Source organism: Manis javanica, chromosome 12 (assembly GCF_040802235.1).
Source record: "Manis javanica isolate MJ-LG chromosome 12, MJ_LKY, whole genome shotgun sequence".
Classification (NCBI taxonomy): domain Eukaryota; kingdom Metazoa; phylum Chordata; class Mammalia; order Pholidota; family Manidae; genus Manis; species Manis javanica.
The window spans coordinates 85067350-85082642 of record NC_133167.1 but is presented as its reverse complement, the minus strand read 5'-3'; the positions used below and the strand labels follow the sequence as shown (position 1 = coordinate 85082642).

The window sequence follows — 15293 nt, the reverse complement described above, 5'->3', positions numbered from 1 at the left end:
ACTACTGCTGCTATGCCCACTTTCAAACAAGCGCTCAGTCTAACACTCTGTCTTACCACTTCTTCTCTCAGAAGGTCGTGACATCCTTACCACCAAAGAACCTGCCCTGGGGTATATACGCTTTTCTGTCCGGAATCAAGACCCTTCATTTTCTGCCTCTGCATGGGCTTAACTCCCGACCTGACCGCCGTCAATAAGCAGGCTCTGAGTTCTGTTCAGTCAGTGTGGTTTCATGCCCTTATAATTCAACACGTGTGCGTGTGCCAGTGCCTCCCATCCCCTCCGGCCACCTGGACTCCTGTGTGGATCTTTCTCTGGTTCTCTCTGGCCTCCCTTTTCTCTTTCCCCACTGCTCGGTACCTGGATAAGTCCGGACACACCTTGCTCTCTGATTCTTTTCTTTTTTGTTCATAGTCCCTCAGCTGAACTGTGGGTCCCTTACTGGTAGAGACCGTGTCTGATGTGTCTTTTTCAGACCTGAAGACATAATATGAAGCACACAGTAGGTGCTCAATAAATATTCATCAATTGAGTCTTAAGATGCCTCAGTATTCTAATTTGGAGAAGGTCGTCTCCATGTGTCCCTGGCTCGGGCGACAGGCCAGCCCCCACTGTCTGCTGGGCTCTCTGGGGCTCACTGAACTCTTGTTGCCAAGATGGGCTTTAAGTTCTCTGGCTTTTAGGACTCCATAAATAATACTTCCCTTCCCCACCAGAGCTTCAAACCAGTTGAGAGTTAATCACAGAAGTCGCCAGATGGACCTTAAAGATCTTTTATTATTCCTCTTTGTTTCTCAAGCATCTCGCACAGGTGTGTTAAATAAGTGTTTCATAGGTGAATTAAATGAGCCATTGGCAAAACTGGTATGAGCTTATTGAACCCACTGACCCACAGGGATGATGGAAAAGAACTTTCTCCGTCACTTTTCTTGCTGGTGGTTCAAGGAGCCCAGAGATGTGAATGGATGGGAAGGAACAGCGTAGGGGCCTGGAATAGTCATCATGCGTGAAGCACGTTGGTGGTCATTAGCCTCTTTGGTATTTACAATAGCGCGGTGTTGTGGGTGGTAGTTTTTAATCCCGTTCCACAAATGAGGAAACCTGAGGCTCTTAGAAATTTGTTCTAGAGGCCAAACATGTGGTTTCTTTCAGTGTTCTGCATACTGCCCTTCGTGGGCTCTCAGTGTTCATCAGCGAGACACCAGTGACCCCCCTGGGACCCTTCCCAAGTAGCCTCTGTGGTCTTCTAGGATCTTGGGTCTATGGAACTATGGCAGATTTTCATCAGATGGCTCGGCCAACGTGCCTCATTCCTGAGCACCTTCCTCATACTCTCTGGCGAGTGCCAGCCTTTGCCCCGCGTCCCCAGGCCACGCAGGAGAGAGCACGGCTGTCCCAGTTCTGTCTGCACACCTCCTCTCAGAAGTCCCTCCAGCCCAGCAGCCCATGCCCTTGGTGGCTTGAGTGAGGAATCTAGAGTGTTGCACATCCACAGCGCCCAGCAGTCTTCCACCATCCTCCTGCTGTTCTGCATGAGCTTCCCGAAAACCTGCAGTCCTCACCACGGGGGCCCCCTTACACGGCCCATTCTCCTGCTCCATAGGGGCGGAGCTCTGCCGGACCCAGATGCTTCTTCTGGCCCCTTGTGGAATTGTGGTGAATATACGTTTTCCATCTTGTTAGTTAGGCTGTGAAGTCTGAAACCTTGTAGACATGCCCTGTGTTAGCACAGTTAATAACCAGAACAAAAACCCTATAGTGTTTTTGTTCCACCCCCGAGCCCACACAGAGCTCTCAGATCTGGGTGAGCCTGGGCACCCCGGGCACTCTGTTGGAAAGGTTTCTGTCCTAGTAGCTGTAGTCTTTTAAGAACACGCAAACTGGGGCAGAAATTAAGTAATTTCTAATTGGTAAACAAATGTTCTTTTTTCTTCCCCCTCAGGACAAAGATGGCCAGACAGTAAACTTGTATTTTCCAAGGACCATAAAAATCATACTCTGCAGGCATCCAGCCCTGGAAATGGTAGCAGCGATGCAATACGAAAACCCCTATCTCCAGGTCTGGGATTTTGTCTGTTGGGGGATTTGATGTTTGTAAGACATGTGCAAGGAGAAGTATTTACCTAAAAGACCCTCCATGTGTTGTACTTTGCAATAATTAAAATTCTTCCTAAGCCTTGGGCCAATGCTCTCCCATGCCCCTCAGCCTTCTGTGGTTCAATTTGTTCCTTCCATATTGAAATGTGTTTTAAACATTTTTACTCATGAGGAAGCCCGTGGAGCTCATACCCAAATATGCACCATCATTTGTGATGATACAGGTATTGATCTTCCCGTTTTGAGACCATTGCCAACTTGGTCATATCAATAGAGGAAGGATCTTCTGAGAATTCTGGAAACAATTCTTTCATTTTTTTCCTCCAACATAGTAACTTTGTTATATATCAGCACTTGATCAAGAAAACCTAATTTACATTTTTCAGGCTTGCAATACTGTTCGGGGGGCCAAGGGAAAGAAGTGGAGTTAAGAAAATCAGAAATGCTAGATTCACAAGAAACCAGTACTGATGGCCTCAGCTCCTTATAGCTCAAAAATGGGTAAATCATAGGACACACGGAAGCTACCAGTAGACCTCATGAGTTATTATGAATCTACTATACAGAAACAGTGGTGACTACGTCATTTCAAAATCTGAACAAGTGCTTCTCATTTGCAGAATATGTCCTACAGAATAAATCTCTGCCAATAGGAATTATAGGAACATAGTTCCTAGACTTCCACCTCCTGAGATGCAGGGGGAGCATAGAGGGGAATACAGTGTTGAGCCACCAGTCAACAATCCATGTAATTTATGACATCATTATCCAGGCATATTTGGAGGATATTTGGAGGATATACTTCTCTTTCAGGCATTATTATACTCACTATTACCCATTCATTCAACATTTGTCTAAGCCTGTTTGGGCTGCTATAGACTGGGTGGCTTAACATCCAGAGACATTTATTTCTCATAGATCTAGAAGCTGAGAAGCCCAAGGTCAAGGCACCAGGTATCTGTTGAGTGCATGCTGCCCAGTTCATAGACAGCCAACTCTTGGCTGTGTCCTCAGCTGGCAGAAGGCGTGAAGAGCTCCTGGGGGGTCTCTTTTATAAGGACACTAATCCCATTCACGGGGGCTCCACCCTCATGACCTAATCACCTGTCAAAGGCCCCACCTCTTGAGCTCATCACATTGGATGTTGGGCCTGACATATGAATCTTGGAGGGACACAGCATCTCTAGCAGCATTCAGCAAGTATGTGCCCAGTACTCGCTCTTGCCAGGACCGGGGATGCAGACGTGACCAACCCCGAGAGAAGCTCAGCCTACAGAGGGAGGCAGTCGTGTAAACAGGTGCTGGAAGCAGGACAGGTACTGTGATAGGATGATGGCAGCATCAAGGAAGAGGCCCTGACTGTATGGAGAGGTCAACCAGGTTTTCATATAGGTCACGATGTTTGTTCCAGGAAGGTGAAGAACATTCCAGGCAGAGGAACCAGGATGTGCAAAGGCAGAGAGAAGTTCCCTATGCCATGGACTGTGAAGATCAAAGGAACTCCTCCAAATCGATGAATAAAAATGTTGGATCATGAGACTGAAACTGATGGTTAAAGCTGAAGCTTTGAAATATTTAAAAATTGTGTTTATCAGCACTACCTGCATTGTTCTATCACCTCCTATACACATGCGCACATGCGTGCACACACGTGTGTACACACTGTGAAATATAGCCCTTCAGTGGATCCTTACCTTAGCATTTCAAAGAGACTCATTTATTAATTTAACAAATCCTTGTTGAGTCCTTAAGATAGAACATGCCTAGTAGTGAACAGGACGGAAGAGATCCCCACCCTCATGGACTTAGCATTCCGGCAGGAGAGATGGACAGTGAACATGTAGGCAAATAAATATATAAGATATTTCCCCATGAGAAGTGCAATGACAGAAACAAAACAGGGTGGTGACATGGTGACTGGGCCAGGCCACTTCAGGAAAGGTGGTCGGGACTGACGTGAGGAGGCCGTGTGAGCTTAGGCCCAAAGGGTGGGCTTGAAGCATCTGTGCAGAGACGTGAGCAGGGGACATTTTGGCAGAGGGAAAAGTAAGCTTACAGATCATACAGAGGGATCAAGCTTAATATGGTGGAGGAAAGAAGATTTAGGTGATGGGGGCCTGCAGAGGAGGAGGAAAGGGGGGTGGGATGAAGATGGAGAGTTGCTGAGGGTCCAGGTAAAGATTGGAGTTTATTCCTAAAACGTGGGAAACCATTGAAGAGTCTTATATGGGAATGAGTAGCTAGCACTACTTTTCAAATGCATGTGTCAAAAATTGCCAAGCATAGAACAAAAACATATCAAATTGGACCTCATCAAAATCTTTAAAATACGCTCATCAAAGACACCACTGAGTATACAAGTAGATAAGCCACAGACAGGAAAAAGATTGGCGAAATATATGCCTGATGAAGAACTTGTATCTAGAATATATGAAGAACCTCCTTAGGTTAGCAATGAACTCTCCCCTCCCTACCAAAGACTGCAGGCATAAGGGCCTGAACAGACAGTTCACAAAAGAAGGCATACAGATGGCATCAGGGAAATGAAGGTCAAAACCACAGTGAAATAGGATTTCACAACTACCAGACCAGTGAAAACAAGAAGACCGACAATACCAAATTCTGGCAAGGATGCAAAGTGACTGAAACCCTCATACATTGCTGATAAGCTTGTAAAAGGATACAGCCACTTTGGAAAAAGATATGGCCCTTTCTACTAAAGTTCAGCATAACTTACCATTGGCCCAGCCACTCCACTCAGCTATTGATTCAAGAAAAATGAAAACATGTTGACAAAAAAAATTGTGTAGGAATGTTCATAGCAGCCTTTACTTCATCAAGGCCCCTGAGAGGAGAATGGACAAATAAACTGGTATATTCATACAGTGGAGTATTACATAGCAATAAAGAAAATGAACTGTTATGCACAAAAAGAGGGATGAATCTCAAAATCATACGTATCATATGTCTTACAAAGTCCAAGAACAGGTACCACTAATGGATGCTGATAGAAATGAGCAGGTAGTTGCCTGGGAGGGGAGGGGAATTGATTCAGAGAGGAATTGGGAAGCTTTTCCAGGTAAGGAAATGTTACTATACCTTGCTTCGGATCATGGTTACATTAATAATTCATAAAAGTGCACACCTGATACCTGAACATTTTATGGTATATGAATTATACTTCAATTAAAAAACCCATTCTTTTTAAGAAGTGCATGTGCATCCTGCCTTGAGCTGTCAAGGCATCTTGGTGAAATACAGCTTTGTAGAAAGAGCCAGATTTGGAGTCAGGCATACTTGGGATCCCGTCCAGCGGTCATATGAGTGACCTTGCGAAAGTCACTGAGAATGTCCAGTTTCCACTTCTGCAAATAAAAATAATCTAATTCACAAGATGGCCATAGGATTAAATGAAAATCTGCTGTGAAAAGTGTCGAACTCAGTACCTGTCACCTGGGAGGTTCTCAATAAACAGCTATTTTAAAAAATGATTTTAAATAAACTGTAATCCTGGGGGACCCAACCCAAACTCTCTGTGGCTCTGCTTTGCGGATGATGCCATGTGCAACTGAAGGCAATAATTCTAGAGCCAGGAGGAAAAACCGTAAAACCGTAAGTTAAAGAAATCACTGTACTACGTGAGAGAGCCTGTGGACGCAGATGGTAGCTGCAAATTACCTGCGATTATTACAGGAAAATCTGGCACCTTTTGTGATCATACTCAAATCTGTCATCATCCTGTTCTACCTCATCTTTTTCCAAATGTCAGAAGGGAAGGAAAGGCCATTTGGAATGGGGACTAAAATAAAACTATAATTACAGGAGGTGGTCAGCATCAACTTTTCTAAAGGAAACGCCCATTTTTACCTGTCCAGATGTCTCCATCACAGATTATTTATGCAGTTTGAGGACTAATCTGAAGTTTAGACTAAGAATGGAAAAGTAAGAATGGAATTGAAATGCACCTTTACCCTTACTGCGTGGTCTCCCATCCTTGCTGAATCATCTCCATTTCTCTGCCGGCTCCACCTCTGAGAAACAGAGCCCGTAGGGCTTCATCTGGAGAGGCCACCCTGCTGCCCCCTCGGCTCGGCTTGAAGAGGGCTGAGCAGGCAGCACCTCCTTCTGTTTGGGGCTTTGTCCGGCACGTCTCCTTGGCCTACGGTAGACCCTCTCCCAGGCTGTGGGCCAAGAGCCCTGTTCTGGCTGCCCTTCCCATTGGCTGTTACAATAAGTTAGGTGAGGAGAAATGGGGGTTCAAGGGCGCCCTTGCAGGGGGTGCTGGCTTTCTCTGTGTGCTACTCAAAGAGGCAGACAGGCAGCTCCCTAGAAAACATCTCACGGTGGTCTGTGACCATGCCGTCCCCAGCCCGTCATCCTCCCCCATGCGGGGCCGACCTGACCATCCTGACCGTCCCTTCCCTTCCCTAGAGCCCTTCTGGGAGGTTGGAAACTGGACACATTGCTCTGCCTCCTGCGGCCCCTTGGGAGTGCACGTTCGGAGGCCCCAGTGTGTGCTGGCCAATGGGCGGGAAGTGAGCGAGGCCCACTGTGGCCACGTCCAGGTGCCACCGGCCGGGGTCCAGCCCTGTATCATCCGGGACTGTCCTGTGAGGTACATGACGTCTCTCCTCTTATCTCAGTACCGAGTTGTTGCTTGCTTTGAGAGGCGCAGTAATTTGGACTTAAGAACTCAGCCACTGAGGTTTACTCAGCAGGATCTGTGTAGCAGGCATCCTGTTCACGCCTCCCTGTCCCCTGGCAGGTAGGTGCTGGTCATTTCCTGCTTTACAATGGGAACGCTCCCTGAGGCCACATGGTTACAGAGGCCAGGATTGAAACTGTGCTGGTCTGATGCAAGCCCTGCCTGTGCTCACTGCCGGTACTTGCTTCCTGCATTCGCAGTGGTTTGTTCCTGAGGAATCCAGGGAAGTTGACCTCAGGGTTTGCCTAGGAGGTAAAGCGGTGGCCAGAACTGCCAGAGGCACTTCCTAGATTCTACCCCTGGCAGTAAAACCATGGATAGCTTTTCTATGAATAGAGGATACAAATCAATAATTTAAGAAAACATCCCATGCCAGGCTCATGATCTCCAGCAGACCTGCTCAGTCCCCAGGGTCCAGATCTCAACGACTGGATCCGAGACCCCTTCTTCTCTCATTTCCATCTGTTCCCATCAATTTCCACTGTTGCCCCTGGAGTCCAAGCCACCATCATTTCTTACATGGACTATTCTGGGGCCACCTCATTCTTGTCCCCATCCCTAGGGTGCCTGCCACCAAATGAGCAGATCATCTTTCACAACACAAAGTCCTCATGAAGCTCCTTTGTTTAAAACCCTTCAGTGACTGGCTGCTCTTAGGACAAAGGCCAAAATGCTTAGCACTCAACAGAAGCTCAGTAAATATTTGCTGCCTGACTGAATAAATGGGTCAAAGACTGGAAGTCCTTCCATGCTTGAGCTTCCAGTCACCATTCTGTCTGTCTCCCCCAGCCTGGTTATCTGATCTCCATCCACAGTGGTCTTTTTTTGTTCCTAGATATGCCATTCTCTCTCCTGACTCAGAGCCTTTTCACATGCTGTTCCCTCTACCTATAACACTGTTCCCTCTCTTTTCCCTTAGTTATTTCTATTCATCTATTTTCAAGGAGACCTTTCCTGACCTTAGGCCTCCAAACTAAACCCAGCCCTGTGCTATGTGTTTTTCATATTTCCTTACCATTCTTCAGAGCTCTTAGCACAATCTGTCTTGCCCCCCCACGAGACTGTCAACTTTATGAGATTAAGTCCATGACTATTTTGCTTCACATTTTATTTCCAGCACTTGCACAATGTCTGCCCCATTCTGCAGTCTCTAAAAATATTGTGAAATGTAGGAGTTAATGATTGAATAGCACAGTCCCTTGTAGATAACTGACCAGATGGAACCAAAATCCACAGTGGGAAAAAACCCAACAAATCATAGTAGCATTTATTGGGCACAAACCTAGGAGGCAGATACTATTATTAAGCCTATTTTACTGAGGATAAAATGGAGGTGTGCTTAATGTCACTGCCTTCATGCAGATTCCCACACTGGGTGCAACCCTTGTGCCTTAGAGGCATGCGAGAGGCAGGTCACACTGTAAAACAAAACAGATTCCTTGGCACATGACCTTAGAAGAACTATGGAGAGTGCAGGCACCCTGGCTGGATTCCCACACTGAGTGCAACCCTTGTGCCTTAGAGGCACGCGAGAGGCAGGTCACACTGTAAAACAAAACAGATGCCTTGGCACATGACCTTAGAAGAACTATGGAGAGTGCAGGCACCCTGGCTGGCATCTTCATACCCATCATATTCCTCAAAGGAGGACCTCCTGCTAAGAGTCATTCGTCACTCAGGGGGCAGCAAGTGAATGCTGCAGGAACTAGCGGGAAACTGATCCTAGAAAGCTGCTTTGTCTCAGTGCTTGATCCTCACCAAGTGGAAAGGATCTGCACAGGGAAATTTCTCAACAGCCTTATTTATTAAATATTCTCAAGCCTTTTGCACACTCCTAGCATGAGCAGAGCCAGGTCTCTGTTAACACACTAAAAATAAGACCTAATGGTACATTGATTTTGAAATGATGATGATAGAAGTGATTTTGTGAGATGTCATGAGAAGCTACTGTCGGCAGTACAATCTGGGGATTGCTAATGCTCCTGTATTTTGTGGCCTTCATTCATAATGGAAGGAAATAGTAAATTTCAGTTGGAGCCTAGTGTCAATGAAAAGCATAATTCTTTTGGCAGCCACGTCCATAGCCCCCTGGAGAATGGTCCTCAGTTTGGGGACCCCCCACCCCCACCACTCTGCAGAATCCCAGCAGCCACTCGAGCATCTTCAGGACAGACTCAGTATGGCAGAGGTTTCCAGTTCCAGGCGTCTCCTGTCATTATCAAAATGTGAACCTCAGGGTCAGGTGAATCTGGAATCCAGTCCTGGCTCTGCTGGCGTATTATTAGACGACCATATCCTAGTTATCTAACCCCCCTGGGTGCTGGCTTCTTCCTCATAAGAGTGGGAATAACATGAGAATCACGTAAGATATGTGTACACCTCAGGCTCGCTGCTCCCACAGGGCGACCAGGACAAGGATCCTGAGACCCTCACTCATCAGGGGGCATGTAAGAGGAGACCTGGAGGGAGCGAGGGAGGGAGGCCCCATGTGGCTGTCAGGGGACAGGTTCCGAAGTGGAGGAAGTGCAAATGCAAATGCCCAGACCAGGTGGGAGCATCCCGCACACCACAGGGGCACAAAGGGGGCCTGTGACGCTGTGGCAGCTGAGAGGACCCCGCTGTGGGGTCAGAGCAGTGAAGGTGACCTGGGTCAGGTCGTGCAGGGCTCATGGATAGGCGCATGACTGGCTTGAACTCTGACAAGAGGGAAGCTGTTGGGGTCCTGGCTGGGTCCCCGGGTGCTGTGTGGACAGCAGACTGGAGGCCAGGGCAGGAGCAGAGGGTGGCTCAGAGCAGCCAGTCATCCTTCCAGGGGTGGGGGGGCTGTGACCAGCCCTAATGGGGGAGGCAGATAAGGGGTGAGATGAGGACAGCTTCTGACCTGGGAACAGAGGCTTTCTGTTGAGGGGGTGAGGAGGTGGGAAGGGGGGAGAAGCAGGAAGGATGCTCCAGGGTGAACACCTGTCAGGGGGAGCTGCTGTCCTGGGAGGGCACCCGTGGGCAGCAGGTTTGGGGGACCCGCCTTGGTTTGGGCAGGTGGGACGTCCAGGGGGAGACGCCATGGAGGAGCCCGTGCAGGACGGAGTCTGTCTCTCCTCCAAGGCTTGGAAAGTGAGAGTGACTGTGGGCTCAGGACGGTGCACAGGAGATTTACAGCCAGGGGCCTGGAGGTCAGCAGGGGATGCACTGCTGAGGAAGGAAAGTGGTCCAAGAATGACGTCCTGGGTCGGTACCAATGCTGAGAGGTGGTGGGTATAGAGGGAAAGTGGGGTCCGTGTTAAAGGGTGTGACCCACACATCCATGAGGGTGTGAGCTACTTAGGGGATGGGCTTTAAAGACTTGCTGAGTCTGATCCTGAAGAATGAGGTACATTTCCCTGTATTTGATTCCGTATTGATGCAAGAACAGTAAGAGAGTAAGAAGAAGGACCACTAGATGGTAGTGGGGAGAAGCACACCTTACTTGACCTCCCCCCGCCCCCCACCAGCCATGGAAATGACCGTCCAGGCGGCCACGGCTGGTTGTGTTCTAGGCGGAATGCTGGGCGTCCCCGGCTCTGTGGTGCTTGGTGGATCCACGGCGATGGGGCAGAGCCCGTGGTGGTCAGGACATGGGGGGTTGCCAGGCCCCAGGAGCTCGGACTGGGGCTGATCCTGGGGAAGCTGCGTGAGGTGGTAGGGTCTCTGCTGCCTGGGGACCCAAGTCCAGGCCTCCCTGTGCACGGCCCCCAATGGGAGCTGCTGGGGCGCCCACCTGTCATCGGCCAGTGGTGGTGATGCAGGGGTTCTTGCTCACGAAGCCGAAGAATGAGCTTCACAAACACTCAAGGTAGGAGAGCAAGGTACAGACTTTTATTTGGAGATAAAGTGAGAGAACAAAGCTCCTGGCCTTTGCCTGTAGTTGCATTGCTCTGACTGCAAATATCCCACCCTGCCCCCTCTGGAGGGTCTCACCCTACTCTGACTACATCTACGGCCCCTGCCTCAGTGGGTCTCTTGTTTCTATTCCGATTTGTCCTGTCTGTTTGAAGTCGCCTCTGTGTGAGACAGGAGGAGCAGCTGGCAGGCGCCCTGGCCACAGGGACTGAGGAGAAATGCCGGCTCATTGACAAGCTGAGGGCCGCTGAAGAGGCATCCGCAGCAAGTGCCAGGCTGGAGACGGAGACTTTAAATGTCCCCGAGCTTGCAGACCTTCACAGGAGGGTGACGGAGGCCAATTTGGTGCTCTTGGAGGAACTGACTTCCCTGGCTCAGTAGCTGCGGGAAGAGAGAGCCACACGCTCCAGCCTAGATGAGGGGATGGTGCAGAATCAGAAACTGCAGGTCTACCTAGTGGGGCTCCTGAGACATCACAAGGAGCTTTCCCAAACCTGTCAGGGGGCCAAGAGCCACACCCTGGGGAGGTCCCTCCCCCAGGAGCAGGCCTGGGTCTTCAGTCCCTTCTGTCCCCTGCCCTGCACTCAGGCCTGCCAGCTGCCCTGCTGTCATCCCACCTCCACCCCCACTGGGGCACTGAGGCCGTGGGTGCAGAGGACCCTCCAGGGGCTGGACCCCCTCCTCACATCCTGCACACGCTCCTCCCTGGTCCGTTGCTCCAAATCAAAGCAGAGTGGACTCCCTGGGACACGCCAAGGAACACAGGGCTTTCTTTTTATTCCCAGGAAATGTGGATTCTGTCTCCTTAGCAGTTAAGGAAATGCCGTGTTGAAGTGGCTAATCTTTTCAAAGTGAATACCCATCACATTACATTTCTTAAGAGAATGTTTTATGAATACCATTTATATCAGTCTTATAGTTAAAAGTTTTACCATTTACTCCCTACATCCCTGTTTTATTGTTAACTTGAAAATATATGCAGTTTAGTAATAAAGACTTTTATGAGTCAATAGCAATGTGCTTCTCTCTAGAATTACATTTCCAACTGTCTGGACTCATACATAAAACAACTTGTTTTGCCTAACTCTGAGTTTATTAAACAATAAGTGAGCTAATAGATCTCTGTGGAGCTTAGTTAAAATGTGTATGTTGGGATGATTTTATATTATTTCATATGATATTGCAATGTAACAATGGGTAAATATTAAAAGAATATTGATAAATTACATGGAAATGGTGTCCCTGAACACTAGGAATGCTGGTCCCAAAGAAAGCTGCCTGGACCCTTTGGGACGCTCCACCTGCCCACTAACACTCCTCAGTGGAAAGCAGGGAGACATCTCCAAGGCCACCTTGCCCACAGAGGAACCAGCCGCTGCAGAGTAGCAGCTCAGTCAGAGGATGTTCCCCTGCTTATCCCCCAGGGAGCACACTGGGAGTGATCACGGTGGGAGGGACCCACCAGGTGGCACCGGGAGCCACTACGGGGAGGCACACAGGAGCAACGACAGTCTCAGGAGGTCAGTGATTTCCCCCAAAGCTGGTAATGGCAAGTGCGCGTGGGCTGGAGGCAGAAATAAAGACTGCCAGTAAAGTCCAAGCTTTGATGCTGACATTTAGGAGGAAAAGGGATATTATGTAAGAAAATTTAATAGAAGACCTGCAGGGGCGATGGTTCTGCACGAGCACAAACCTGGGAGAGGAAGGTGGACGTGGGAGCAGAGGGCTCTGTCGGCTGGGGTGTCAGGGGAGGTCACTGAGTGGGGACACCTGAGCAGTGAGGACACCCGGGGGAGGCTTTGCAGCTTGAGAGCACAGGACACAGATCACCCATGACCTGGGCTGGTGCCTGCTGGGTGTGAGGGCCAGCCAGCGGCCAGAGAGGCCAGGACGCTGGGAGCAGTGGCCAGAAGGGCTGGGTGCCGGTGCCAGGGGCTTCGTGATGCAGGGGCGGTGACCAGGGTGAGGAGCTCAGCTTTCGCATGGCAGAACCTGGGCTGCCAGTGAGGGAAAACATAAAGCAGGGGAGCAGGTAGGGACTGAGCTGGTGAGTCCAGGGTGATGAAGTGACAGATGCAGCGGGAGGAGCAGGGCCAGAAGGGATAGAGAAATGGGGTCGGACCCAGACCAGACCCTCAGCCTCAGACTGGGGGAGCCCTGCTGCCGTGGGGGCTAGGGATGAGGGGAGAGGGGAGGCGGGCCCCCCATGGGTGGCCTGTGTGATATGCTGCTGGCGATGAGCCTCCCCTGAAGTGGGTAGAGGGAGGCATCTGGGTGGGACATTGGGATGGGTGTGCCTGAGTGTTAGGACTCAGGCCCCTGGATGTCGGAGTGGAAATGCCAAGTGCTCAGGGCAGAGGAGGGTGTGGGGCTCAGCGCAGCCCTCACTGCTGCAGATGTCACAGTGATGTGACCTCATGGGGCCTGCAGCCCATGGATTTATGATCAGGACCCCGAGCAGACAGCCCTGTCCCTGTCCCTCGTGACTGTGTTAGGGAGAGTCCGGTTCGGTGACACAGGGAAGTCAGAGGACGGAGTGAGGAAGGAATTTATTAAAGTGGGAGTGTTAGAGAATGACAGAATAGAATAATAAAGGAAGTTCATTGAACAGCTACTCAGCATGGAGCATGACCCCTGCTAACTCCGTAAGCCAGGGTCATCACCTGGCATCCAGCATCTGCTCAGATCTGCATGGCATGGGAACTGAGTCCCTACCACCCCAGCCTTTGGGGGAGCCGCAGAGCACTGGATGGAGGGAGATCATGTTCTGCAAGCTTCCTATAAGTAAAGAAGGGAGACTTTCAGGCAGGTTACAAAATATTAGCAAACCGAATTCAAAAATACATCAAGAGGATCATACACCACGACCAAGTGGGATTCATCCCAGGGATGCAAGGCTGGTACAATATTTGAAAATCCATCAACATCATCCACCACGTCAACAAACATAAGGACAAAAACCACATGATCATCTCCATAGACGCTGAAAAAGCATTTGACAAAATTCAACATCCATTCATGATAAAAACTCTCAACAAAATGGGCATAGAGGGCAAGTACCTCAACATAATAAAGGCCATATATGACAAACCCACAGCTAACATCATACTGAACAGCGAGAGGCTGAAAGGTTTTCCTCTGAGATCGGGAACAAGATAGGGATGCCCACTCTCCCCACTGTTATTCAACGTGGTACTGGAGGTCCTAGCCACGGCAATCAGACAAAACAAGGAAATACAAGGAATCCAAATTGGTAAAGAAGAAGTCAAACTGTCACTATTTGCAGATGACATGATATTGTACATAAAAAACCCTAAAGACTCCACTGCAAAACTACTAGAGCTAATATTGGAATTCAGCAAAGTTGCAGGATACAAAATTAACACAGAAATCTGTGGCTTTCCTATACACTAACAATAAACTAATAGAAAGAGAAATCAGGAAGACAATTCCATTTACAATAGCATTAAAAATAATAAAACACCTAGGAATAAACCTAACCAAGGAAGTGAAAGACCTATACCCTGAAAACTATAAGATACTCTTAAGAGAAATTAAAGAGGACACTAACAAATGGAAACTCATCCCATGCTCCTGGCTAGGAAGAATTAATATCGTGCAAATTGCCATCCTGCCCAAAGCAATATAACAGATTCGATGCAATCCCTATCAAAATACCAACAGCATTCTTCAATGAACTGGAACAAATAGTTCAAAAATTCAAATGGAAACACCAAAGACCCCGAATAGCTAAAGCAATCCTGACAAGGAAGAATAAAGTGGGGGGGATCTCACTCCCCAACTTCAAGCTCTACTACAAAGCCACAGTAATCAAGACAATTTGGTACTGGCACAAGAACAGAGCCACAGACCAGTGGAACAGAATAGAGACTCCAGACATTAACCCAAACATATATGGTCAATTAACATATGATAAAGGAGCCATGGACATACAATGGGGAAATGACAGCCTCTTCAACAGTTGATGTTGACAAAACTGGACAGCTACATGTAAGAGAATGAAACTGGATCATTGTCTAACTCCATACACAAAAGTAAATTCAAAATGGATCAAAGACTTGAATGTAAGTCATGAAACCATAAACCTCTTAGAAAAAAACAGGCAAAAATCTCTTGGACATAAACATGAGTGACTTCTTCATGAACATATCTCCCTGGGCAAGGGAAACAAAAGCAAAAATGAACAAGTGGGACTATATCAAGCTGAAAAGCTTCTGTACAGCAAAGGACACCATCAACAGAACGAAGAGGCATCCTACAGTATGGGAGAATATATTCATAAATGACAGATCCAATAAGGGGCTGATATACAAGATATATAAAGAGGTCACACACCTCAACAAACAAAAAGCAAATAACCAATTTAAAAATGGGCAGAGGAGCTGAACAGTTCTCCAAAGTAGAAATTCAGATGGCCAACAGACACTTGAAAAGATGCTCCACATCACTAGTCGTCAGAGAAATGCAAATTAAAACCACAATGAGATATCACCTCACACCAGTAAGGATCACCACCATCCAAAAGACAAACAACAACAAATGTTGGCAAGGATGTGGAGAAAGGGGAACCCTCCTACACTGCTGGTGGGAATAT

General features: G+C 48.3%; 1 protein-coding gene across 18 annotated transcripts in view; it reads left to right on the top strand.

Annotated features, from left to right (window-relative positions):
* LOC118971547 (ADAMTS-like protein 3) overlaps positions 1-15293 on the top strand; it is a 109441-nt gene that overhangs the window by 70922 nt on the left and 23226 nt on the right. For 12 of the 18 annotated variants that reach the window (XR_012123947.1, XR_012123949.1, XR_012123954.1 and 9 more), the window contains one exon: positions 1943-7537. Coding sequence is in view for 6 of the 18 variants with exons in the window: in XM_073218955.1 (XP_073075056.1) it covers positions 1943-2059 (117 nt within the window). In the remaining 12 variants the exon portion in view is untranslated. Of the gene's footprint in view, positions 1-1942; positions 7538-15293 lie in introns of those variants that run through there. The other 6 variants (XM_073218955.1, XM_073218953.1, XM_073218952.1 and 3 more) reach the window with 1 other exon arrangement.